General features: G+C 52.1%; 6 protein-coding genes across 6 annotated transcripts; 4 read left to right on the top strand and 2 right to left on the bottom strand.

Moving 5' to 3' along the window:
- Positions 1 to 92: 92 nt before the first annotated feature.
- On the bottom strand, positions 93 to 2,210 carry HER10_EVM0009888 (sister chromatid cohesion protein Eso1). Its single transcript, XM_035479360.1, has one exon. It carries the CDS (start codon positions 2,092 to 2,094, stop codon positions 349 to 351), a length of 1,746 nt encoding a protein of 581 aa, XP_035337580.1. The 5' UTR covers positions 2,095 to 2,210; the 3' UTR covers positions 93 to 348.
- Positions 2,211 to 4,038: 1,828 nt separating this feature from the next.
- On the top strand, positions 4,039 to 5,105 carry HER10_EVM0005256 (uncharacterized protein; the record flags this gene model as incomplete). The annotated part of the gene is made up of 4 exons (XM_035474878.1): positions 4,039 to 4,146; positions 4,229 to 4,345; positions 4,384 to 4,439; positions 4,502 to 5,105. 4 exons carry the CDS (start codon positions 4,039 to 4,041, stop codon positions 5,103 to 5,105), a joined length of 885 nt encoding a protein of 294 aa, XP_035337196.1.
- Positions 5,106 to 6,744: 1,639 nt separating this feature from the next.
- HER10_EVM0004623 (alcohol dehydrogenase GroES-like domain-containing protein) lies at positions 6,745 to 8,876 on the top strand. The gene is made up of 2 exons (XM_035474259.1): positions 6,745 to 7,375; positions 7,447 to 8,876. The coding sequence occupies exons 1-2, from the start codon at positions 7,352 to 7,354 to the stop codon at positions 8,569 to 8,571; spliced, it is 1,149 nt and encodes a 382-aa protein (XP_035337137.1). The 5' UTR covers positions 6,745 to 7,351; the 3' UTR covers positions 8,572 to 8,876.
- Positions 8,877 to 9,625: 749 nt separating this feature from the next.
- HER10_EVM0005200 (uncharacterized protein) lies at positions 9,626 to 11,636 on the top strand. The gene is made up of 2 exons (XM_035474823.1): positions 9,626 to 10,462; positions 10,533 to 11,636. Exons 1-2 carry the CDS (start codon positions 10,214 to 10,216, stop codon positions 11,325 to 11,327), a joined length of 1,044 nt encoding a protein of 347 aa, XP_035337188.1. The 5' UTR covers positions 9,626 to 10,213; the 3' UTR covers positions 11,328 to 11,636.
- Positions 11,637 to 12,774: 1,138 nt separating this feature from the next.
- HER10_EVM0004372 (uncharacterized protein) lies at positions 12,775 to 13,355 on the top strand (the record flags this gene model as incomplete). Its single annotated transcript, XM_035474020.1, has 2 exons — positions 12,775 to 13,212; positions 13,239 to 13,355. 2 exons carry the CDS (start codon positions 12,775 to 12,777, stop codon positions 13,353 to 13,355), a joined length of 555 nt encoding a protein of 184 aa, XP_035337118.1.
- Positions 13,356 to 17,460: 4,105 nt separating this feature from the next.
- Positions 17,461 to 23,100, bottom strand: HER10_EVM0000014 (uncharacterized protein; the record flags this gene model as incomplete). Its single annotated transcript, XM_035469812.1, has 2 exons — positions 17,461 to 22,791; positions 22,948 to 23,100. The coding sequence occupies 2 exons, from the start codon at positions 23,098 to 23,100 to the stop codon at positions 17,461 to 17,463; spliced, it is 5,484 nt and encodes a 1,827-aa protein (XP_035336764.1).
- Between the last annotated feature and the right edge of the window lie 478 nt (positions 23,101 to 23,578).

The following is a 23,578-nucleotide window of genomic DNA, read 5'->3' on the forward strand; positions in this document are numbered from 1 at the left end:
GATCCCACCCTCTGCTAGCTGAAACTAAGCTTTTCGAAGTACCAAGCCCTATCGGCAGATCTCGACCCTTCAAGCCGGGTTCAATGACACGTGGGAGACTGAGCTAGACATGACGATGAAATCCATTCGCTATCAAGTCGTGATTGACTCCTAGGAACGGAAAAAGGATTTCTTCGGAAGAATTTCCGTGCCAATAGTCCGGGTTGAAAGTCCATGGGTTATTCTACTACCCCGTCCACTGTTGTCTTCCTACCTGACGTGAACAAGGTCTAGAGAGCACTGCCAATACAGACAGAGACCCTGTCGTGGGGATCCATAGACTGACAAGAGGCCGAGTTCTTTGCATGATCAGCTCTCCTGGTTCTGAATCTCCATTGCGACATGCCAATCCAAATGCTCGAGAACATCTTCTGGCTGCACAGCCTCGTCACACTTAGGGCACAAGTATTGCTGTACTTGCTCGTCTGATGAGCGACCTTGAACGGCCCGAGCCGAGGTACTTGCAGTAGCCAATCTCCCTGATGCTGAGTCTTTTTCTGCATCGTTCGCTCTATGCATTCTTTTTCTACCTGCATGCATGCTCGCCACATCTCCCTCTCGGCTTCGTTTCTGAGGGGACGCAGAGGACTCCGATGTAAAGAAGGACGTGATACGGTGCCCAGGATCAGACGTAGGCACCCCGGATTCCAGATTCGACATGCTAACAGAGATACCCAAGCACGGCCAAGACTCACCGTGGTCTGTAAGATCCTTGAGTAATCCATGAAGCATGTTAAATATGGTATCCCGGTTGATCTCGACGTGCGGTGGGATCGGCGTTTGCTTGGATCGCGTCGGGCCGAACCGACCCCGGATATGGTGTTGAACAGCAATAGTCCTGGGTCGTCGGGGTACCTCTGAATCCAGATCGAGATCGCGTAGTCGCGACTCAAGATCTGCCGCAAAGATTCGCAGCCATTTGCTGGCCTGTTGTAGGTTCTCGGCTTTGGGCACAAAGGTCTTGGCAGCCAGCAAAGACTGGACTTCACTCCGGGGCCTCACTGGGCCTGTCTCGTCACCTCTGATGGCCCTGTACACCCATTGGCCATCTTGCGCTCCCAATTCTGATCTCATCTCTGCAAGTGAGACCTGGAGGAGGTCGCGTATGCCATCGTACCCGAACGCCTTGACGACTCTCTGACCAAGCTGCCTTGCCAGGCCGGAGAGTGAGGTCACTTTGAGGGTAGGCATAATGGTGGGGATACATTTGCGCCTGATGATTGTTTGACCGAATGGCTTGTTCATTCGAGAAGCGACCTTGGCGAGCATCTTGTTGTGGCTAATGCCGGCGGACGTCGTGAGTTCCAGGTCCACCTTGATTTCCTTGCGGATATTGCGAATAATGCTTGCCCCGATGCTCAGTACCACATCGTCCCAGTCGAGTATGTACTCTGGGTCATTGGTGTTGGGGAGATCCATCACCTTGTCCGACTTCCAGTTGAGCGAAGTGTCCACCGGGGGTAGCGGTAGCGTTTCTTCGGCGTTGTTACTGAGCGATCCCAATCCGGGGAATCGCTCCAGCAGAATCTGATAGACTTGAGCTGACAGGTCAACGTAGAACTCATCAACCCCGGCTCTCTCGATTGTAGGCGCAGGTGTGGCCGGAAGGATCCTTCGCACAAGCTTCATCGTCCTCCTTGACATGTCGCGATATGGATCTAGAGAAGCCTTGTCCGTCGTCAAATTGTCCAGAACGTCTGCTCTGTACCTCCAGCAATCGTCACCTTCCCTCCAAGTCGGGACGTGTTGAAGGACAATGTCTGGGCAGAGTCGACGGGCTTCCTCCACTGAGATAGTCCTCTTCAGTCCGCGATCCTTTGCTGAATAATTCAACGCGATGATGGCGTTCCATTGGCGCACTGCGAGGGGTTTGGAAGGGGGATGACCCAGCCTCACAGATTCATACTGGGCATAGAAGGAGTCGTAATCGACGAGGGCAACAACTCGGAGAGGCGATTCTGGAGACGATTGTGCTAGGAGCTGCAAGTCATGCTGGGTGAATTGTGATTCAGCGCTTGTCGGATCAGTCGGGAACGTGAAGCTATCATCGGACATGGCTGTGGCGTGTTCAGCTCCGTAGAATCATGTCGCCGCTTATCTAAACGTGTAAGGTGAGTGAAGACTCGTCATAAGAGCCAAAACTTGAGTGCGTTCTTGAAGATGGAGGTTGGCGATGTAGCTGTCGACTGCGCCATTGGAAGGAAATGTCTGGGGTCCTCACTAACAGGCATGGAGCACAGCCTAGGGACTTGACTGCAGTAGTGCTGTGACGTTCTGTTAGAGTGTAACCTTAGATCGCGGGTGATTGCATGCGATCGCTAACTGAATCGAACACCCAAGCTGCTTATGCGGAGCTGACGGACAATTACAGCGCAAAAATGTCCGACACTCGGTGGACAGCTGCCTGTGAGTGAGAAACCAAGACTACTTTGGGGGATAATTAGAGGTTACCTAATATCACCGACTGGGCTCAACTTCAGTCCGCAAAAACAGAGTTTTGCTGAAGAATGATGATTTAGAGCAAGATGCATAATTCAATCCTTAAGATGGAAAAGGGGAAAGATAGGGGGGAGTTGATGTTGTCTGTCACTAGACAGACTTCTTACACGCTTAACATGGTGTCGGTGTTGTCTCGGTGCCTGAATGATCGTGTTATGAACCCACCTCAGAACCTATCAATTTCACCTTCAAGCCGTAACGCAACGCAGTGTAGACGAGCCTCAGAGGGCGAACGGAGACTGTTATTCTCAATTCAAACTTGTGTAGGTACGCATTTCCCGAGTTTAGATAATGAATTCATTAGGTAATTTGAAGGATGAAAAAAGCCCACATGTTGCTAGCAGACCTATCCATCAAAACACCACAAACCCCCCACTTGACATCGTGAGAAACATCAAAACACCAAAAACATACAACACCAGGTATTCGCTGGTCGTCACCGACCCAACTACTAATCCGGCCCTCATTGGCTTGTCTATGGGAGAGCGGACGGGATCCCGAATTTTCCAATGGGTATGGTCGTATGTGGCGGTCGAAAATCGTGAGGCTGCTGATGGACGAAGTGAGTGCCGACAGCATGGTGCGGAAAGTGGACTCAGCTATGGTAACTAAGGTGGTTTTGCAAGGAATCAGAGAAGGTTCCTCAAATTCCAACCCAATCTGCTGGGAAATAGAAACTGCCAGTAACGTCCCGGTGGTCATCTGCAGTGACCAGAGCTCTGAGATGTTGGCGGTCAAGCACGGGCATTAGAGACCATTGCAGAAGACCATCCTGTGAGTGGCAAAAGACGGAGATTTGGTCATTGGTGGTCATGGAGAGTTCCATGTATTCAGCTTGCTGCTTGTAAGTGGCCTTTATTAGTCGTGCGAAGTATTCACACAACCGCGTGGTCCACATGGGATGTTGATGCCAAGAGGGCACCAGGCTGCTTGAATGTGCAGTCTTTTGTGGAGGACTTCCCAAAACGAGACGAAGAGTCTCTTACTCGAAGTTTTTGTTAACCTCTAGAACGATCATCCAGAAACTTAAGCTGTACCTGGTAGCTAATGTACACACTATCAACGATTCGACGTCTCTCTGCGTGCATGATTTAAAGAACCAGGAGTTGTTGCTGACGACTTTTCGTTCCAGTTTCGAAACTGTATTCCAAAAAGACGTCCTATGTATGAACTCGAGACACTAATGTCTGCGTTTGATCGGTAGGGAAGGCTCCAACCCTATCCTCAACTTTCTATTTCGGGGCCTTCCATGCCTTGGCGCGGGCTTGCGGACTTGCGGAGTAGAAGGGATGGATCATGAGACCCCCCACCGGTGATGAAGCAAAATAACGACACGGCACGAAGACTGCCCGTAAATGACTAATTGAAGTATATCATAACGTTACTCAACAACCTCCTATGCCATCAAAAGCCGGCCAAATCGCTATATTTCTACAGACATGTCAGTTGTCATAACCCCCACAGCCAGCAGCGCACAGGCAATACTTGTCAATCTAAGCTATGGCATCCATCATTGCAGTAGCTGGAGGCACTGGCGATCTCGGTCGTACCATTGTTGAGGCTATTCTGGCAGACGGAAAGTTCTCAGTCGTCATCTTGAGCAGAAAGGTGTGTATAATTCCCACGATTTAATACTTCGCAGGTTTACTTCGCCCACTGACTAAACCTCTAGGCGGATGAAGACAGGTAGAAGGAAATCGGGGCTTGCATTTTGCCAGTCGACTATAGCAGTGTCGACAATATTGCTAGGGTCTTGGAGGAGAATGATGTGCATACGGTCATCTCAACCCTCAACAACATGGCGTCTGTGCAGCCAGAGTTGAACTGATCGCTGCTGCCGATCAGGCCGCGGCCACCAAACGATATGTTCCCAGCATCTGGGGCGCCAAATTCAGAAGAGAGTGAGCCTCCATCTTCCAGACTCTTGGTGGACAGCAAGACTAAGATATTCTTTCTCTCATAGATACGCGGAGGAGATGCCAATCATTAGACCCAAGATTCTGATCATTGACGCACTTGAAAAGACCAACTTGGAGTTTTCGGCTTGGTACCCTGGATACTTCGCTGACTACTATGTGTGTCCGCCCCTGGAAAGTCATCTCACGAGCATGGCTATGGTCGTGGACGTCGTCAACAACAAGGCAGGCATCCCAGGCTCTGGAGACGTGCCAGTGGCCATGACTTTCACATCGGACCTCGCCAAGTTTGTCGCCGCAGCTCTGACCCTACCAAAGTGGGAGCAGGAGACGTATCTTGTTGGCGACAAGTTGACGTGGAACCAGCTCGTCGAGCTCGCTGAAGCTGTCAAGGGTGTCAAGTTTGACGTTTCCCATGACTCAATCGAAACGTTGAAAGCTGGCAAGGTGACGAAACTGCCTCGCCATAGATCACCTTATCCTTACATCTCAGACGAGCAGCTACAGCCTATGTTTGCCATCTTAGGTCTCATGTTCGAACGTGGTGTATTTGACTTGAGGGTCGAGACCTCCATCACGCAAGACTTTCCTGATCTCAAATTGAGGTCGATGAAGGAGCTGCTGGAAGAGGCTTACAAGCTCAAAGTTTGATTATGTCACTCCGAGGAACGGCGAGAAACTCGAAAGAGTGTGGGGATACAAGTCGAGAGGCAATTTCTTTGGTCTTGATAGAGATGATACAGGCGAAACGTCTATGGCTAGGCCAAGAGAGCTTTTGCCTTGTTTCTTGTGTTTGCAAGTTGCCCTCATGACTACTAGTATAATGTCTGGCGAACACTCTCGAAAATGCCCAAAATTCGGTACTCAGAGTGGCACAAAGGCTCCGCGGAGCGCCCATGCAGGTGTCTTCAACAGCCCACATGAGCCCCATGTGCCATGGCATGACAGTGGTGCGTGAGGCCGGTTCGGGCGATTTCGGAGCTTAAGATTGTGGACTCGACAGGAAGCCGTTTCCCCAGATCGACAGATTCCCCTGCAAGCGTCCCAAGATGGGCAGCTGCCAGACGGAAGGGTGTTCCGAGAGCCTAGAAGGTTCGGGTCGGACAGGAACATAAATATCGAGGTAACTCCCTTTCAAGCAGAAGCTGCAGAGCGCCGCTCTGCTGATTAGAGATGCTACGCGAAACGGACATCGAAAAGGCATCGGTGTCTTCGCGCATCACATGGCGACTTCCGACAGATTCCCCGAACTGTCTGACACCAAACATATGACTGCAATACGGGCGACATTCATACATACTGGCCATTGCGACTGGGCCGACGATAGACGAGCGAATCAACAGACCTGGAACGAGCCCGGAGTGAGTCTGCAAGAATCGTAACACAGCGTTCGGATGTGCCCGACGTTCAATGAAAGAAGGCCCTCGCATTATATGGGAGACTGTTGGATGTGTTGGAAGATTGCCAAGTCACAATCTAGCCCTGTGTGGACTCCCTCAACAGAAAAGGGGGACGACGAGGACTCGTAAATCAACACGAGGCATCAGCAAAAGTTTTCACGAGCACCTGACAGACGCTCGATCACAGACAACGTGATAAGAAAACAATTTTCCAAAATAATTGAGGTAAGGGAAAGGAGCGGTAAGTCTCGAAGCGGCCGAGAGGTGAAGCAGCATGACCCAAGACCGGGAATATGTCTCCCACTCTACCCCACCACGCCCCCAGATCATTCTGGAGTCTTTGCTTAAACCCACTAGAACCCATCTATCGGATCCAATTCACATATTCCCATTGGCGCGGGTAAAGTGCTGGATAAATAGGCCACAGGACGCTAAAGTCGGGTACAATGCCGCTGCGTTGCGCGCCTATGACAGTTTGGAACCACTGTTCCAATGCGAATTTCGATGCTTGGGAGAAAGCCATCCGAAGACTCAACATTGTTGACTTTGGTTGATTGGAAAGAAGTCAGCTGGTAGCAGTCAACAAGTCTGGTGTCTGAGGCTCTTCCGGAAGCTCTCCTCAAGTCCACAACTACGAGATGTGCTCTTTCAGACCAGTTAGAGAGACTCTTTGGTCCATCGTACAACCAGTCCCCAAGTTCCTACGAAAACGAGAGCAAAGTGGGAAAAGTTGAGAAGCTCCCTGGCAACCAAAACAAACCAAACCAAGCCTCTCCCTCTCTTTTCTTTTTACCCCCACCCCGCACCGGCGATAGCTCTCCCCCATCCTAATAACTGGAGCACAGTCAGGGAAGAGTCTCGACCGCCATGGCAGGGAATGAGGGCGTATGGATACGGGTAATGACACGGGATAATCAAGAGCGTGGAGCTTCCCTCCAGCTCTAGGCTGGAACTGGGAAGTCTAGGAGTCTAAGACGCGCCGCAATGAGGGGCAGCCGTCAGTCGCACAGAACACCGCCTGGTTAGCAATTGAGACGATGCGCGATCTTCGTCGTTTCTCATCTACGGCACGGCATAGGCACAGCGCAGCTTGCTCACTCATCCTCCCAGAACATCTGTAACTTGGTCGCATTCCCCATCCTGATTGCGTTCCTCCTCCACATCCCTCCAACCCCTCCAATCCTGACCCATCACACCGTTTCCTGCGGGCCGAGGACTGCGGTCATAGCTATTTAATCCATTGCGCGCCGGTCCACGATACCCGTAGCTTCACTTCTGCTCTCACTCTTCTCACTCGCCCATCATTCAGCGTACTGATTGTCTCTACCTTTCTCCAACGATACCCCTTTTGCTCAGGAGACTGTGAACTTTGTGACGAACGCCCAGCCGAAAGTTAATCTTGTGCTTCTCTCGGTGGAACGAGCACCGACCAAATTCAAAAAAAACCCATCCCACACCGAATCATCCCTCTTTCCGTAACCCCGCAATCCATTCATCATGGCCGGCACTGAGGGCAAAAGCGTATGTTCACCTCCATCACGAAGGCCTCCTTGCGCCCAGGGCTCGATCGACATTGTACTAACGAAGCGCAGAACCTCTCCTTCATCCTCAACAAGCCCCACGACGTCGAGTTCGCCGAGCGCCCCATCCCCAAGCTCTCCGACCCCCACGAAGTCCTCGTCGCCGTCAACTACACTGGTATCTGCGGCTCCGATGTCCACTACTGGGAGCACGGCGCCATCGGCCACTTCGTCGTCAAGGATCCCATGGTCCTCGGCCACGAGTCCGCTGGCACCGTCATCCAAGTCGGCGAGAACGTGAAGAACCTCGTAGTTGGCGACCGCATCGCCCTCGAGCCCGGCTACCCCTGCCGTCGCTGCGGCGACTGCCTTGCCGGTCACTACAACCTGTGCCCCGACATGCGCTTCGCCGCGACTCCCCCCTACGACGGCACCCTGGCCGGTTTCTGGACCGCCCCCTCCGACTTCTGCTACAAGTTGCCCGACAACGTCTCCTTGCAAGAGGGAGCTCTGATCGAGCCGTTGGCTGTTGCCGTTCACATCACCAAGCAGGCCCAGATCACCCCTGGCGCCTCCGTCGTCGTCATGGGCGCTGGTCCTGTCGGTCTGCTCTGCGCGGCCGTCGCAAAGTCATTCGGTGCCACCAAGGTCGTCAGCGTCGATATCGTCCAGTCCAAGCTTGACTTCGCCAAGGACCTCGCCTCTACTCACACCTACCTCTCCCAGCGCGTTTCCGCCGAGGAGAATGCCAAGGCTCTCATCAAGCAGTGCGACCTCGGCGCGGGAGCCGACTGCGTTATCGACGCCAGCGGTGCCGAGCCCTCTATCCAGACCAGCTTGCACGTTGTCAGGATGGGCGGCACCTACGTCCAGGGCGGTATGGGCAAGTCCGACATCAACTTTCCCATCATGGCTCTGTGCTTGAAGGAGGTTACTGCTCGCGGCAGCTTCCGCTACGGCCCTGGCGACTACAAGCTCGCCATTGACCTCGTTGCCAACGGCAGCGTCAACGTCAAGAAGCTTATTTCCGGCATTGTCGAGTTCAAGCAGGCCGAGGAGGCCTTCAAGAAGGTCAAGGAGGGTCAAGTGATCAAGATCCTCATCGCTGGTCCCAACGAGAAGGTCGATGGAACTTTCAGCACCGAGGTGGACCCCAAGAAGGCAGCTGAGAACGGCAACCAGGGTGGATGCTGCTAAGCGATCGACGGAGATCTCCAAAGTTAGATAGAAGAAAGAAGCAATGACTGGTGGGCGGATGATAACGAAAAAAAGAGTTGGGCGTAATGGGTGGGTTTGCGATGTATTTCTCGGCGCATGCAGCATGTACGGGTTTTGATGAAGAGGGGTGAGGGTGGGACAGCATTGTATGTTTGCATTGGATAAGTATGATCAACGAAAGATTCAATCACTTTTTGCATTTCATGGACTTGTTCCCGCGTGTCTCATCCCGGTTCCGGCTGTGCTGGGGAGTTGACAAGATTGACCGACGTTGAGAAAGCTAGGCAATCTGCTCTACACCAGGCTGCCTCTGCCTCTGCCTAGCATCGTCAGTCCGACATATCAAGCATCATACGACAACCTGCGCCCTTTACAAATTAGTGTCGGTGTCTGAAACCCTCGCAACAAGGCAATGATCACCGGCCGGCAGACAGGACCCTAGCCAAGTCCAACTAAAGTTATCTTCTCGGGCATGGTTACGTGTTAGCTCAATACCATCACCAGCGCCCAACGGCCGCCAAAGTCCGAGTCTTTACTATCGCGACAACTCCCCAGAGCCTTATTTCCCCCATTTCAGTTAGTGGAGAGGAACTTGGAGAAGCACCCATTCACGACCACGAGATAGACGAGCAACAGGCATGTAAACTGCGCAAAACTCCGCCCTGCCGTTCAGCTCAAGACGCCACGAAGCGCACTAGCAGCTTGAGCGTCACTCTCGTCCCCTGAACCGGTCTAGCCCGGACGCCTTGGGTCCCACAACCTCACCCGTTCCGCCCTCTCACCCCCGGTCAACGCGGAATCTCTAATGTCCCCCATTTGAACCCTTGAACAAGCCTCAAGCCGGGCAACTCAACCTCAGACATGGTTTACCTGGCTACCTACGGACACGGATTCAGAGCAAAGTGACTAACACCAGCAGCCACCACCAGTGAGAACGAACGTTCGCGCCCACGACTCACCACAAAACCCGTGCCGACCACCCGCATTACCACAGCCCTGCCAAGGCAAGCGATGTCAACCTTGCAGAAGAGCTGAACCACTGAACAAGCACTCGACCACACTAGCATCTCGACTCATGGGTACTCACGGCCGTTTCTAGCTTGAAAAGCATCCACAATTAGGCTTTCTTCGTTTCTATACACCCGTCTAGGAAACAAGCCTTTCGCAGCCCCTGTTCTTCTGTTGTACGGCCTATATGGGGAGCCTCATGCAAGTTTACCGCTAGACTGAAGCCTCTCCTGCTGGCTCACGACAAGAACCCTGCATCACGATAGACGCCATCAGGCACATGCGGCACGCCCAAGGAGCAAAAAAGAATGAAGGCTGAAAGACGGAACGCTCTGGTTGGCTGTGTGAGAGATGGGGGAGATGTAGGCGACGATGTCGGCCGCCCCCTCCCTTGACTCGTCCTTGTCACATTCTGTCCGAGTCTCACTCCATAAGTATACTTGCATCCTGCCCATCTCCACCATGGCGCTCTTGATTCTTCTGTCTTTGGTTCCTCAGGATCTCTACAACACCTTCTTCTCACTCTCGCCAGGGCTGCCGAGACCGTCGAGTCGACAAGAGACGTGAACATATCGTCTTGCTATACAGTCTTATCTATCAACTCCGGGACACCATGGAGAATACTCAACATCAACAGCCTCAGATGCAGCCTCAAGCACAACCTCAACCCCAGATTCAGCATCAACCACAGCAGTATACACACCATGCTTCAACCAGCCCACCGCCAGCCATGATCATGACCCCGGCGTGGATGGTTGCCATCCGCGGCGTGCAGTTCTTTCTCGCCGTCGTCATCCTCGGCTTGTCGGCAGCCATCATTCACTGGGTGTACATGGACGAACTCGGCCTCGCTGTTGCTATTGTACGTCCTTCCCCTCATTTGTAGTCTTGTAGGTAGTACTCAAGATTCATGCACTAACATGCCTGATCAGCCTCTCTTCACGTGGATCATCGTGCTTTACGCCGTCCTCTCCGAAAAGATTTCTTCTCTCCGCAACCTCTACCATACCTACGCCGTCCTCGCTCTGGATCTCTTCCTTGTCATCCTCTGGCTCGCAACAATGGGTGCCTGTGCTGCCCGTCGCGCTACCTTCACCGTTGATGTAACAGCCTCCTGCACCTCGGATGGCTCCGCTGTGAACTCGGGAAGCTGCACCATCTTCAAGCGATACATCGTCATGAGCCAGGGCGCATTGGCCATGTTCTCTGCTATTGCAGGATTGTCTGCCCTGCAGTTCATCCTCTTCTTGGTCACCTTCATCTGGACTCTTGTTCAGTTCCTGCGCTGGAGAAAGACCAACGCACCTGCCGCTGCTGCAAGCGCCAGTCAGGGTGAGATCCAGATGGAGTCTAAGCAGCCGTTCCTCACGCAGCAGACTGCGTACCAGCAGCCGCAGAACGGCCAGGTGCCCCATCAGCAGCAACAGCAGCAGTTCTACCCACCTCAGTCCTACACGCCTCAACCGCAGGCTCCTCCTCAACAGTACCAGCAGCAGCCACCTCAGCAGTACCAGGAGATGCCGAACCAGCAACCCCAGCAACAACAGTACCAGCAGGCTCCTCTGGCCCAGAACTACACTCAGCCGCCGCAGGACTACCAGCAGCACCAGCAGCAGTACCCTCCTCAATCATATACCCCTTCGCCTGTTCACGGCGCTGTTTCGCCGACAAATTCTCCGCCGCCGCAAGGGCAAACTTACACCTATCCCCCGCAGGAGCTTCGGTAGACAATAGTTACGAGGCACGAAGAAACGGCGATGACTTGAGACTCGGATGAGTGGCCTAAGTCTGAACTGCTTGTCGCATGATGGCTTTTCGCATGGGTTTATTGGTTGGTGTAATGGTTTGTTATATAGTTTCGGGGAGTTGGTTAAAGGATGGATATGACGCTGAAGTGGTGATTGAAAGTCCCTTGCTCTGATTTGGATGATACCTTGGACCGAGTGCTTTAATACAATGGTTTCGCAACAGCATTCCAAATGACACAGACGCCTGCCGATCCACGATCCTGTGTATCCTGCCATACCATCTTCGCCGCCCTGAATCAATCTGTGTACAAGGAGAGCCTCCACCCCTTTTCGAATGCACACTCCCTTAAGTTCGTGTTGCTTTTATTCTGATGTGCTCTGCCAAACTCGGAAGTCTCGACTGCATCTGACACTTCCACTAAGAAAAGCTTGACTACTTTACGGGAATAAATGATGAGATCGAAGCAATCCAGGTGCATTCTCCAAGCTGCGGCAGCTTGTAATATGACAAGCGGGTATGTCACATTCTTGATGGATAGTAGAGGGGATATTTTGCCGAGCAACCTTGAGCTACGCGAGGGCCAAGTCCATGTCTTCCATTGGTGCCCTCTATCATGTTTGCTAACCGACTAACCCTCTTGTGAAGCCGGGAGCTTTTCCGGTTTCCAAACGCTTCACTCCACGCGCGATATCCGAAAGAACGGTTAATTCCTCATATTCCCTATTGGAACTAAATAGGACCCTAGTTAGGCAATGTAGGTACTTGGAACCAGCTTAGTGATTTCACATCACCACCACCGCCGACTACTTATGACGGCATTTCCCAAGCTAAAGTTACAGGCGTTTACCACTTCTACTCATCACCACTACAAGATTTTAGGGCTGGTTGATTTGCTTCGAGTCGTATTGAAGAAGATCTAACACAATAAAAACTCTGCAAGTTGAGATTTTTGCACTTGTGATGATTGCTTGTACTTCTGTGAGAGCGTATAAAAGCAGTCATGTGGGGATATGGAAAGAGTACCAGCCGCGATAAGGATTCAAAATGATAAGATTTTCAAGTGCCCCCATTTCTATACGAGATTTGGCGTCTTTGCTGCCTAGAAAACGATGCAGTTCCCTTTATTTGCTGCTTAAGCTCGATCGCACTTCGTGTCAGGGGGATTGAGTCGTGCGTAGGCAGAAGCTTTAATTCACATATCACGGACTTATGCCAAGGGTGGGAGTAGCTGAGGCGGTACAATAAATCCCCGAACTCAGCATACCAAGACGATTGTGGGAACGGTTACCAAATACACTCCCTACGTCCTTTAGGTACATAAATAAGTTTCAAGTCTCTTCAGGGTGATGAATCTTTCTGTCCGTATCCCCCCTACTTATTTGACTATCACAGAATCATCCAAGCTCGGTTTCTCAATTCTTCATCATGCGGACATTTCTGATCTTCCCTCTTCTTTTCTCGACTGCTTCTTTGGCAACACCCCTGATATCACGAGACGAGCCGCAGGATTGGATCGCAGGAGAGATCGCTTACGCTAAAACCTACGACATCACCCTTCAGCCCAGTGATACGGGAATCGGCAAACGAGGCATGCTCTTGGCTCGATACAACGATGGTGAAGGCCGTTACCTAGGTTCCGACGGCAATCACCGTTACGCCTCTGGTGTCAAGTGCTGGAACGATTATTTCGTTGTCGAACAGAACCTTTACAACGACCCTTGGCGCCAGGCCTCCAGCAAAGTTTACTGCACCAAGAGCCAGTCCTGCCAGGCGACTCAGGGTGTCAACAACCAGGTCTGCGAGACTACTTCCTTTGAGATTTCCGCTGGAATCACGGCCGAGTTCGTCACCGCCAGTATCAGTGTTGGCCACCAGACGCAGACTTGCAGCGGATCGACCTCATTGACTGCGTGTACCTGGAACGATCAAGGGTGTCATGTCATTTGGAGCCAACAGCAGATGTTAAGCCAGAAGGGGTACCAAAGACGAAGATGCACGAGCAGTAATGGAGACTACACGGCATGGTCTAAGTTCCTGGAAAAGAAGGCTCCTACCGAATTCAAGAATTACGGCTGTGGAAGCTCTTGCAATGATAGCTTCTAACTCGAGGATTACTCTTCGGCAGCGCAAGAAGCGGGGATTAGACAGCTACGCAACTATGCTCTCGTTACTTTGCGGTTGATATCAATCACATGAACTTCCTCAATTTCTCAAGTCTGATGGATCTGGCTTGTCTAGCCAAGGGGCTTGGTATCTTCGGTATTAGTGCCAGCATTAGTCCCGAAGCCGAAGGCAGGTTCCCACGTTCGATGACTGCGAAGACGGATAGATAAATGGAGTATTTCACCTTCTACAGTACATATCTCATACAATTAAACCCAAGCTTTATCTTCGAAACTCAACTTCTTCATCCTGTAACCCTGCCATCACTTTATGACTATTGACTGGTGTACTCTTGGCCTATGTCGGCGATGCCACTTGTATAGTTGCTCAGAAGCGCACTGGTGATCAGGAAATATATTGGCTTCAATGCTTCAATGCTCCAAAAACAAAAAAAATCGGGACATGATTATACCATCTGTTCAACGAGTGAACAAGATACCGGACTGGAAGCTTGATACATCTAGACCGCTCTGAGCATGGTCTCGCACCTGGTAAACCTTGACTAGCTCTAAACCTTTGACCATGATACAAAGTACAGGTGCTAGCCTCCTTAAATATTGGTAATTTTCCTAGATCTTTATTCACGAAATGAACAGAATGTTTACTAGCGAAAGTCAGCGTCTATGCAAATTGCCTGTACTTTACCTACAGCTCAGGCGCCCATCCTGACTGGAAAGATTTGGCCCTGCAGAGACAAAGCACATCTGTCTGCAACACTGCTGGGCAGATGACTGAATGAGTCGGGTTCTCCCGCCCTAAAGGGTTCTCTGGTACATCTATCTCAACGATTCCTTGGTCATAATATTTTCAGAATGCCGAAACCGAGATTGAGTTGGCTTTTTAGCTGTGGTATCATGTCTATTAGACGAAGAATGGGTAGAGGTCGTTCTAATTGACTTCGCTGCGGTGACTTGGGTCCCAAAATAAGGCCTTTACGGGACTTAATCTAACAAATTCCTAGCTTTAAAATTATTCGCAAAGCAAATCGTCGACTTCGTGATATACGTGCGCGCAGTGAGTGTGCGGACCGCTGGTGCAGTAGGACTTTCTCCGACATTTAGCTACTCTCAAGTCCCTCCGTAGCAGCTCAGGGGGCCATGAATTAGACCCAGATATTGGTACAACCAGCTAAGATCTCACACTTGGGCTGGCTGTCGAGCCCATCAAATCGCTTTGCGGCGGTGATTCTACTTGGTTCCATTCAGGGCCAGTCAGGCTAAGGCTCCTAGATCCAAGAGCCACCATTCATGCGGTGGTCAGATCATTTGATCTCAAATGGAAAAGAATCGGTATTGCGTTTGCTGCCAAGGCTGTGAGGAGAAGAATATAATCTATTGCCGAATGGCAGCGGATCGCTTCGACGATGATTCAAGGCCTATGTTTACTTTTGGTATGGATGTACGTATAATTCATCTCCTCGAATATTGAGTTGAGTTTTCCCTAGTCTCTTTCATCATCATCACCTTCGACCTAATCTTTTCGAACGATGCTTGAAGTACTTTAGAAATGAGTCTTTCAGAGAACCCTACGCTCTCAAGCATTGCCAAGGAGGTTTGGGTAAGCGATTTTGACAAGTAAGATAGTGCTTCTTGCCGAAGATAGCATAACTTACTAATCCAGATAGAAGGTAGGCCCAACAATGCCGGCATGGAGATGATGTGGGTCCCCAATAAGTCAAACCCCCCACTTCCCGGCACCCCCCTGTTTCTGGCACCCACAAAAACGCGAAAATCCACCACAACGCAATGCCCACCCCCAACCTCCTTTTATCACAACATTTTCAATTCGAGTCCAAATGGGCTCATTTTTTGCACATACCTTCTTCTATATCTAATGCCTCAATATACCGAAGATCAGCTTCGTCAGGCTCTCGAGGACATCTCAAACGGCAAGAGTCAAAAGAGAGCCTCATTGGAGTATGGGATACCACGATCAACCCTCCAACTACGTCTCCAAGGTGGTCAGACTAGGAAAGTGGCTTTTGCTGACTGGCAGAGGCTGTCTCCTGACCAGGAGAGTAAGCTGGCACAATGGGTTCGCATTCAGGCTTCGCTGGGCCTCGCACCAACGCACCAACAGGTGAAGGAATTCGCAGAGCGAGTTCTGGCTGCTGCTGGGGATACCAAACCATTAGGAAAAGGCTGGATCTATGCCTTCGTGAGGAACCCTATCATTAAGGTTCAGAGAAGTCGTTCCATCGATTCTAGACGCGTTAATGGGGCATCTACTGAGGTCATTAGGAACTGGTTTAAGTTCCTTGCTATCCCTGAGATCAAGGACATCAAACCAGCCAACAGATATAATATGGATGAGACTGGCATCCTCGAGGGTCAGGGAGCTAATGGGTTAGTGCTGGGCATGGCTGAGACGACGTCTGTTCGCAAGAAACAACCTGGGTCGAGGGCATGGGTCTCTATCATTGAGTGTATCTCAGCCTTGGGTAGGGCACTTCGTCCTCTTATCATTTTCAAGGGAAGACGGTCCAACAACAGTGGTTTCCATTACATCTGGTTCCATACGATGGGTGGGAGTTTACAGCAACAGATAATGGCTGGACTACAGACTTAACTGCCATTGAATGGTTAGAGAAGGTGTTTATCCCACAGACTATGCCCGAGGCTGAGGGAGGCTCGACTGTTGATTGTGGATGGGCATGGGAGTCATACGACGACAGACTTCATGTGGAATTGCTATATTAACAATATCCATTTACTGTTCTTACCACCACACTCCTCTCATGTCCTCCAGCCACTTGACCAGTCTGTCTTCAGCCCTGTTAAGTCAGCCTATCGGAAGGAGTTACTTGTCTCAATGGAACGACTCTACCATTATAGGTAAAAGAACTTCCTGGACTGTTACCAGAAGGCTCGACTTGCTGGTCTATCAGTCTCGAACATCAGAAGTGGTTGGAAGTGGACTGGTCTACACCCTGTAGCGATGGTTAAGCCCCTGATGAACCCTATGGTATTACCTGAGCCTTCTGCTAAGCCCACCACACCCAAACCAACCAGTCGGGGCAAAAGCGATGCCATAATGGTGCCATAATGGTCAACAAACTACCCCTTGAGCCATGGGATTCTGCTTCTCTGCAGTGGTCTGGTCGACACCCAGGAAGCTGGCAGAGCTCAGCGGTCAACTGCACTTATACACCCAACTCGACAATGATACCAGCACTCAACGGCTGCTGTTCAGGAAGGTGAAAAAGGCTTCACAGAGCAGGCCTGGCAACTGGCAGTTGCCCAGCAGCAGCTGGCTCACCTGAGGGCTCAAGTTACCAACGCTGCAGTTAGAAGAGGAAGACTGTTCAGATCGATCCCAACACGAAGTTTGCGAACATCAGGGATATCCATCGGGCTCAAATCGAAGCGGGTGAAAAGGAGGTTATTACGGCTGAATCCAGCGACTCTGAATGCCCTAGTGAGGCTGGCAGTTGTATTGTAGTGGGTGTGGTTGAGGATCAATAGTTAATAGTAATGAGGAGGTTGGGTTGTGATCCCATCGTTTTTGTGGGTGCCAGAAACAGGGGGGTGCCAGGAAGTGGGGGGTTTGACTTATTGAGCTCAATCATGGAGGATATCTTTTGGACATGTTAAGAATTTGTGTGCTTAGTACTTCCACAATTTGGTCCTTAAGTTTCTTCTCGATACTGCTAATTAAGATTTGAAGGCTTGCACGTGGCCAACTAACATCCGGAAAATAAGATACAAAATTTATCGGGATTATCAGAACTAGCAGTTTTTCGTGTGATATTACACATTACCAAGGACATGAGGGTTCAAGACTTTCCCCTCATGCCTACATGTAGTGATTACTTTGGGACTGGACTGACAAGAAGTATTGAAATTGAAGATAGAGGAGACTAGAGAGATTGAGAAAACACGATGCACTTCTAAATATTGAAGAGAAGGAAAGACAACAAAAACCGATAGAAGTAGTCTGGTCTCGTAACTAGAAACCGAAGGGAGCAGCATCTGCGACATTTGAACAGCTAGTGAGGATCTGGTTGTTGACCACAGTCTGAGAGTTCGAAACGACGAGGCCGCCAGCGGGATTCGTAAGGTTGAAGGTGAACTGTCCACAGGCCTGGGCATCTACATAAAGGATGCGGAAAGGATAGTATTCACCAGCGACAGCAGTGAAGACGTAAGTACCCGAGCTGCTGGCGTTGTCGTAGTAATCGATAATTCGATTTGCATTGCTGTTCGCGTAGCCAGTCTTTGTAGTACTACTGTCTATCCAGAGGTACGCCGCATCATCTATGTTGCTGAAGCTGAACGTATAGGTTCCGGATGTAGCGGGATGGAAATACCCAATGTTCTGAACAACGCTGTATGAGATCCCCCCATTCACAGTAGTTCCATATACAGTCGCGGGGTTACCACACTGATTCGACAATCCGATAGTATTAGTGATGCCCGTATTAGTAGGAGTTTGTCCGTTAAGGACGGTTTGTATGTTGAAATATGTTTGAGACCAAGCAGTTCCGGCCCCTGCGGGCTGTTGGGGAATTTGGCCTGAGGAGCTCGTATTCGCAACGGTGGACTGTGTGAAGGCATAGTAGGCCCATCGTGATCCTGTCGTACAAACAGGGCTTGGAACGATAGTAACCACAGTGGTTGTTCCACCGGGATTGGTTTGAGGAAGTGTCGTCACGCCGCTTTGAGTTCCCGTCGAAGTCAGGGTCGTATAAGCACCGGTAATGGGAACGAAAGTGATGACAGTAGTCGTGCCAGCAGGATTTGTTTGGGGCAAAGTCGTGACACCCGTTTGGGTGGCAGAAGAGACGACTGTCGTGAGAGCGCCAGTAATGGGAACGAATGAAACGACGGTAGTCGTACCGGCAGGGTCTGTTTGTGGTAAAGTCGTGACGCCCGTTTCGGTAGCGGAAGAGACCACAGTGGTAATGGCACCAGTGATCGGAACAAAGGTAACAATGGTAGTTGTACCGGCAGGGTCTGTCTGCGGTAGGGTCGTGACACCGGACTGAGTTGCGGAGGAGATAAGCGTTGTGAGGGCACCGGTGATAGGAGGCACGAAACTGAGAACTGTAGTAATGCCGGCTGGGTCAGTCTGGGGCAGCGTAGTTACGCCCGTCTGGGTTGCCGTTGATATAAGCGTTGTGAAGGCACCAGTCAGTGGCACAAAGCTGACAACTGTAGTAGTACCAGTTGGGTCGGTCTGAGGTAACGTCGTAACACCCGTCTGAGCTGCCGATGAAATGACAGTGGTAATGAAACCCGTGGCTGGAGGAACGAAGCTGACAACTGTCGTGATACCCGTCGGATCGGGTTGAGGAAGCGTAGTGACGCCCGTCTCAGTTGCCGTTGATACAACAGTTGTAAAGCCGCCAGTAAGTGGCACAAAAGTGACAACTGTGGTAATCCCGGTCGGGTCGGTCTGAGGGAGGGTCGTGACGCCCGTCTGAGTTGCAGATGAAACGACTGTGGTGATGAAACCCGTGGCTGGAGGAACAAAACTAAGAACCGTGGTGATACCCGTTGGGTCGGTTTGAGGTAGTGTGATTACTCCTGTCTGAGTAGCAGTAGAGACCAGCGTGGTAATGAAGCCAGTAGCTGGAGGAACGAAAGTGATGACAGTGGTTATTCCAGTCGGATCAGTCTGAGGTAGGGTTGTAACGCCTGTTTGAGTGGCTGTTGAAACCACCGTAGTGATAAGGCCAGTGGCAGGAGGCACGAAGCTAATGACCGTAGTGATGCCCGTTGGATCAGTCTGAGGTAGGGTTGTAACGCCTGTTTGAGTGGCTGTTGACACAATCGTCGTAAGGAGTCCAGTGGCAGGAGGCACGAAGCTAATGACCGTAGTGACGCCCGTTGGGTCGGGTTGAGGAAGTGTAGTCACTCCCGTTTGAGTGGCTGTTGACACAATCGTCGTAAGGAGTCCAGTGGCTGGGGGGACGAAACTAACCACCGTGGTCGTGCCAGCAGGGTCAGTCTGCGGCAAGGTAGTAACGCCCGTCTGCGTGCCCGTCGACACAATTGTCGTGAGAAGTCCGGTGGCTGGGGGAACGAAACTGACTACCGTGGTCGTGCCAGTTGGGTTCGTCTGAGGCAAGGTAGTAACACCTGTCTGCGTTCCTGTCGACACTAACGTCGTCAGGAACCCTGTTGCTGGCGGAACGAAAGTGATCACAGTCGTCGTTCCAGCAGGATCCGTCTGAGGCAAAGTAGTGACGCCCGTTTGCGTGCCAGTCGAAGTCAAGGTTGTCAGTAGTCCCGTAGCTGGCGGAACGAAGGTAACGATCGTCGTAGTTCCAGCAGGATCTGTTTGAGGTAAGGTGGTGGCGCCTGTCTGCGTACCCGTTGAAGTTAGGATCGTAACGAGGCCAGTGGCTGGAGGGACGAAGGTGATCACAGTGGTTGTGCCGGCAGGATCTGTTTGAGGTAAAGTGGTGACTCCGGTCTGACTGGCAGTAGAAGTCAGAGTTCGGATGACCCCGATGCGAGGCACGAACGTGATCACAGTAGGTGGTCCACCGGCTGTTCCGGGAGGAATAGTTGTCAAGCCTGTGGTGCTGCCTGTTGAGGTGATAGTGACTGGAGGAGTTGTAGTAACGAATGTCACTACCGTAGGAGCGCCACCTGAAGGTCCAGGAGGAATAGTAGTTAGGCCAGTTGAACTTCCGGTTGAAGTGATAGTAATCGGTGCCGGGGCAGTCACAAATGTGACGATTGTTATCGAGACAATGTCGTTGCCATTGCCAAGAGAGTAGGGAAGCGTGGTTAGGCCGGTTGTACTTGCTGTCGAAGTGAGGAATATTGGGATCACCTGGTGGGTTCCGGTCAGTGAGACGCTAGGGGTTGAAGTACTGGACGTTGGAGGCGTATAGACCAGATCGCTCGTAATGGGTGCCGAGGGACTAGAGGTACTCAAAAGGGTGGTCGATGTCACGGGTTCCGCGGTAACAAAGGTCACTACAGTAGTCGGGCCGCCGTTAGGGCCTGGCGGCAGCGTTGTGAGACCCGTGGTCGTTGCTGTTGAAGTAACAGTTACAGGCGGAGTCCCCGTAACAAAGGTAACCACTGTTTGAGGTCCTCCATCTAGGCCAACGGGAAGAGTTGTCAGACCTGTAGTAGATGCCGTCGAGGTTACCGTCACCTTGGAGAAGGTGATAAGAGTGGTTAATAAAGTAGTACCTCCACTGGGGCCTGCTGGGGTCGAAGTTCCCGTGACAAAGGTGATCACGGTAGGTGGACCTCCAGGACCCCCGGGAACTGTCGTCAGGCCGGTGGTAGTTGCAGTAGACGTGATCGTGACTGGTGGTAGACTCGCCACATAGGTGATGACTGTGTTGGGGCCGCCGGGTCCTCCTGGTACAGTGGTCAAGCCTGTCGTACTGGCAGTCGATGTGATGGTTACTGGTGCCGGGCCTGTGGCGAAAGTGATAACTGTGGGCGGGCCGCCATTAGGACCAGGAGGCAATGTTGTGAGACCCGTCGTGGTAGCGGTAGACGTGATGGTGACCGGTTGTGGGCTTGTGACGAACGTGATAATCGTATTGGGACCTCCGGGACCGCCAGGGATTGTTATCAAGCCTGTCGTTGTGGCCGTTGATGTGAGCGTCACGGGTGCTGGGCCTGTAGCAAAAGTGATGACCGTGTTCGGTCCTCCAGGACCGCCAGGAATCGTTGTCAAGCCTGTCGTTGTGGCCGTTGACGTGAGCGTTATGGGTGCTGGGCCTGTAGCAAAAGTGATGACCGTGTTTGGTCCTCCAGGACCGCCAGGAATCGTTGTCAAGCCGGTTGTAGTAGCCGTTGACGTGAGCGTTACGGGTGCTGGGCCTGTAGCAAAAGTGATGACGGTTGCTGGCCCTCCATTCGGCCCAGGAGGAATAGTTGTCAGCCCTGTGGTGCTTGCGGTTGAAGTGAGAGTAACCGTGGTGAGCTGCGGTAGGGTAGTGAAGGTAATAACGGTTGGTGGTCCGCCGTTCGGACCAGCAGGAATAGTCGTGAGACCAGTCGTGCTGGCAGTCGAAGTCAGGGTAACCGCGGGCGGTCCTGTAACGAAGGTGATGACTGTGGGAGGTCCACCATTCGCGCCTGGAGGAACAGTCGTAAGGCCCGTAGTACTGGCAGTCGAAGTGATTGTGACCGGGATGGGCGCAGTGGTCGTGGCAAAAGTGACAACAGTGGGAGGGCCACCGTTTGGACCCGGAGGAAATGTAGTTAACCCAGTGGTGCTTCCAAAAGACGTGAGGGTGACAGGAGGAGGACCGGTAGCAAACGTCACCACCGTTGGCGGACCGCCGTTAGGACCAGGGGGAAGAGTTGTCAGCCCGGTAGTGCTGGCCGTAGACGTAATTGTGACTGGTACCGGCGCGGTTGTTGTAGCGAAAGTAACAACTGTGGGAGGGCCTCCACCGGGGCCCGGAGGTAGCGTAGTCAATCCGGTTGTGCTTCCGAATGATGTCAAGGTGACAGGAGGAGGGCCAGTGGCAAAAGTCACCACCGTCGGCGGGCCGCCGTTTGGACCAGGGGGAAGAGTTGTCAGCCCGGTGGTGCTGGCCGTAGACGTGATTGTAACTGGTACCGGCGCGGTCGTTGTGGCATAGGTAACAACGGTAGGAGGGCCTCCACCTGGCCCCGGAGGAAATGTCCTTAGCCCAGTTGTGCTTCCAAACGATGTCAAGGTGACTGGAGGAGGGCCGGTAGCAAAGGTAATGACTGTCGGGGGGCCGCCGTCTGGGCCCGGAGAAAGGGTCGTAAGACCGGTCACGCTCCCAGTCGAGGTCAACGTAATAGGCTGGGGACCTGTGACGAATGTAACGACTGTAGGAGCGCCGCCATTTGGCCCAGGTGGAATGGTGGTGAGACCGGTAGTGCTTGCAGTAGATGTCAAAGTGACAGGAGGTATAGCCGCCGGCGGACCGGTAACGAAGGTAACTATCGTGGCAGGTCCCCCGTTAGGCCCCAACGGGAGCGTTGTCAGGCCAGTAGTCGATGCAGTAGACGTGATGGTGACTGGTGGAGGCCCTGTTGCAAAGGTAATGACAGTTGGTGGACCGCCGTTAGGCCCGGGGGGAAGGGTAGTCAACCCCGTTGTCGATGCCTGCGAGGTTATCGTCACTGGAGGTAAAGGAGTTGTGACAAAGGTCACCACAGTCGGCGGACCACCATTAGGTCCGGGAGGAAGAGTTGTTAACCCCGTCGTAGATGCTTGCGAGGTTATCGTCACTGGAAGAGGTCCCGTTGCAAAAGTAATGACAGTTGGTGGACCACCGTTAGGCCCGGGGGGAAGAGTCGTCAACCCCGTTGTGGATGCCTGCGAGGTTATCGTCACTGGAGGTAGAGGAGTTGTGACAAAGGTAACCACAGTCGGTGGACCGCCGTTCGGCCCGGGGGGGAGTGTAGTCAACCCCGTGGTAGATGCTTGCGAGGTTATCGTCACTGGGGATAAAGGAGTTGTGGCAAAAGTGACCACAGTCGGCGGACCGCCATTGGGGCCGGGTGGAAGAGTACTCAGGCCAGTAGTGGATGCGAAAGATGTTATCGTCACCGTTCCCGGGGGCCCTGAAGCGAAAGTGACAACAGTAAGAGGGTCTCCTTTGGGCCCCGGGGGAAGAGTCGTCATCCCAGTAGTGAGGGCAGTAGAGGTGAGTGTTATTGTACTTCTAGGGTTGGGTAGCGAAGTAACGAACGTGACGATTGTAGGAGAACCCCCGTTGGGGCCAGGGGGAATGGTTGTCAAACCAGTTGTAGAAGCAAGTGATGTAATTGTAACTGGACCAGATTGGGGGGTCACAAAGGTGACTACTGTCGGAGAACCTCCATTGGGACCGGGAGGAATGGTTGTGAGCCCAGTTGTCGACGCGACTGATGTGAGGGTCACTGGAGACAGTGGCGTGGTGACAAAAGTAATCACGGTGGGGGGACTCCCATCAGATCCGGGAATGGTGCTCAGGCCAGTCGTCTTCGCCGACGAGGTCACTGTGACTGGACATGTCACAAATGTAACCACCGTAGACGGGCCACCATTTGGGCCTGGGGGGACGGTTGTCAACCCGGTCTTGCTTGCGAGAGAAGTGACGGTGGGCAGAGAAGATTCAGGA

The sequence above is a fragment of the Colletotrichum scovillei genome, assembly GCF_011075155.1.
Source record: "Colletotrichum scovillei strain TJNH1 chromosome Unknown Contig00002, whole genome shotgun sequence".
NCBI classification, from domain to species: domain Eukaryota; kingdom Fungi; phylum Ascomycota; class Sordariomycetes; order Glomerellales; family Glomerellaceae; genus Colletotrichum; species Colletotrichum scovillei.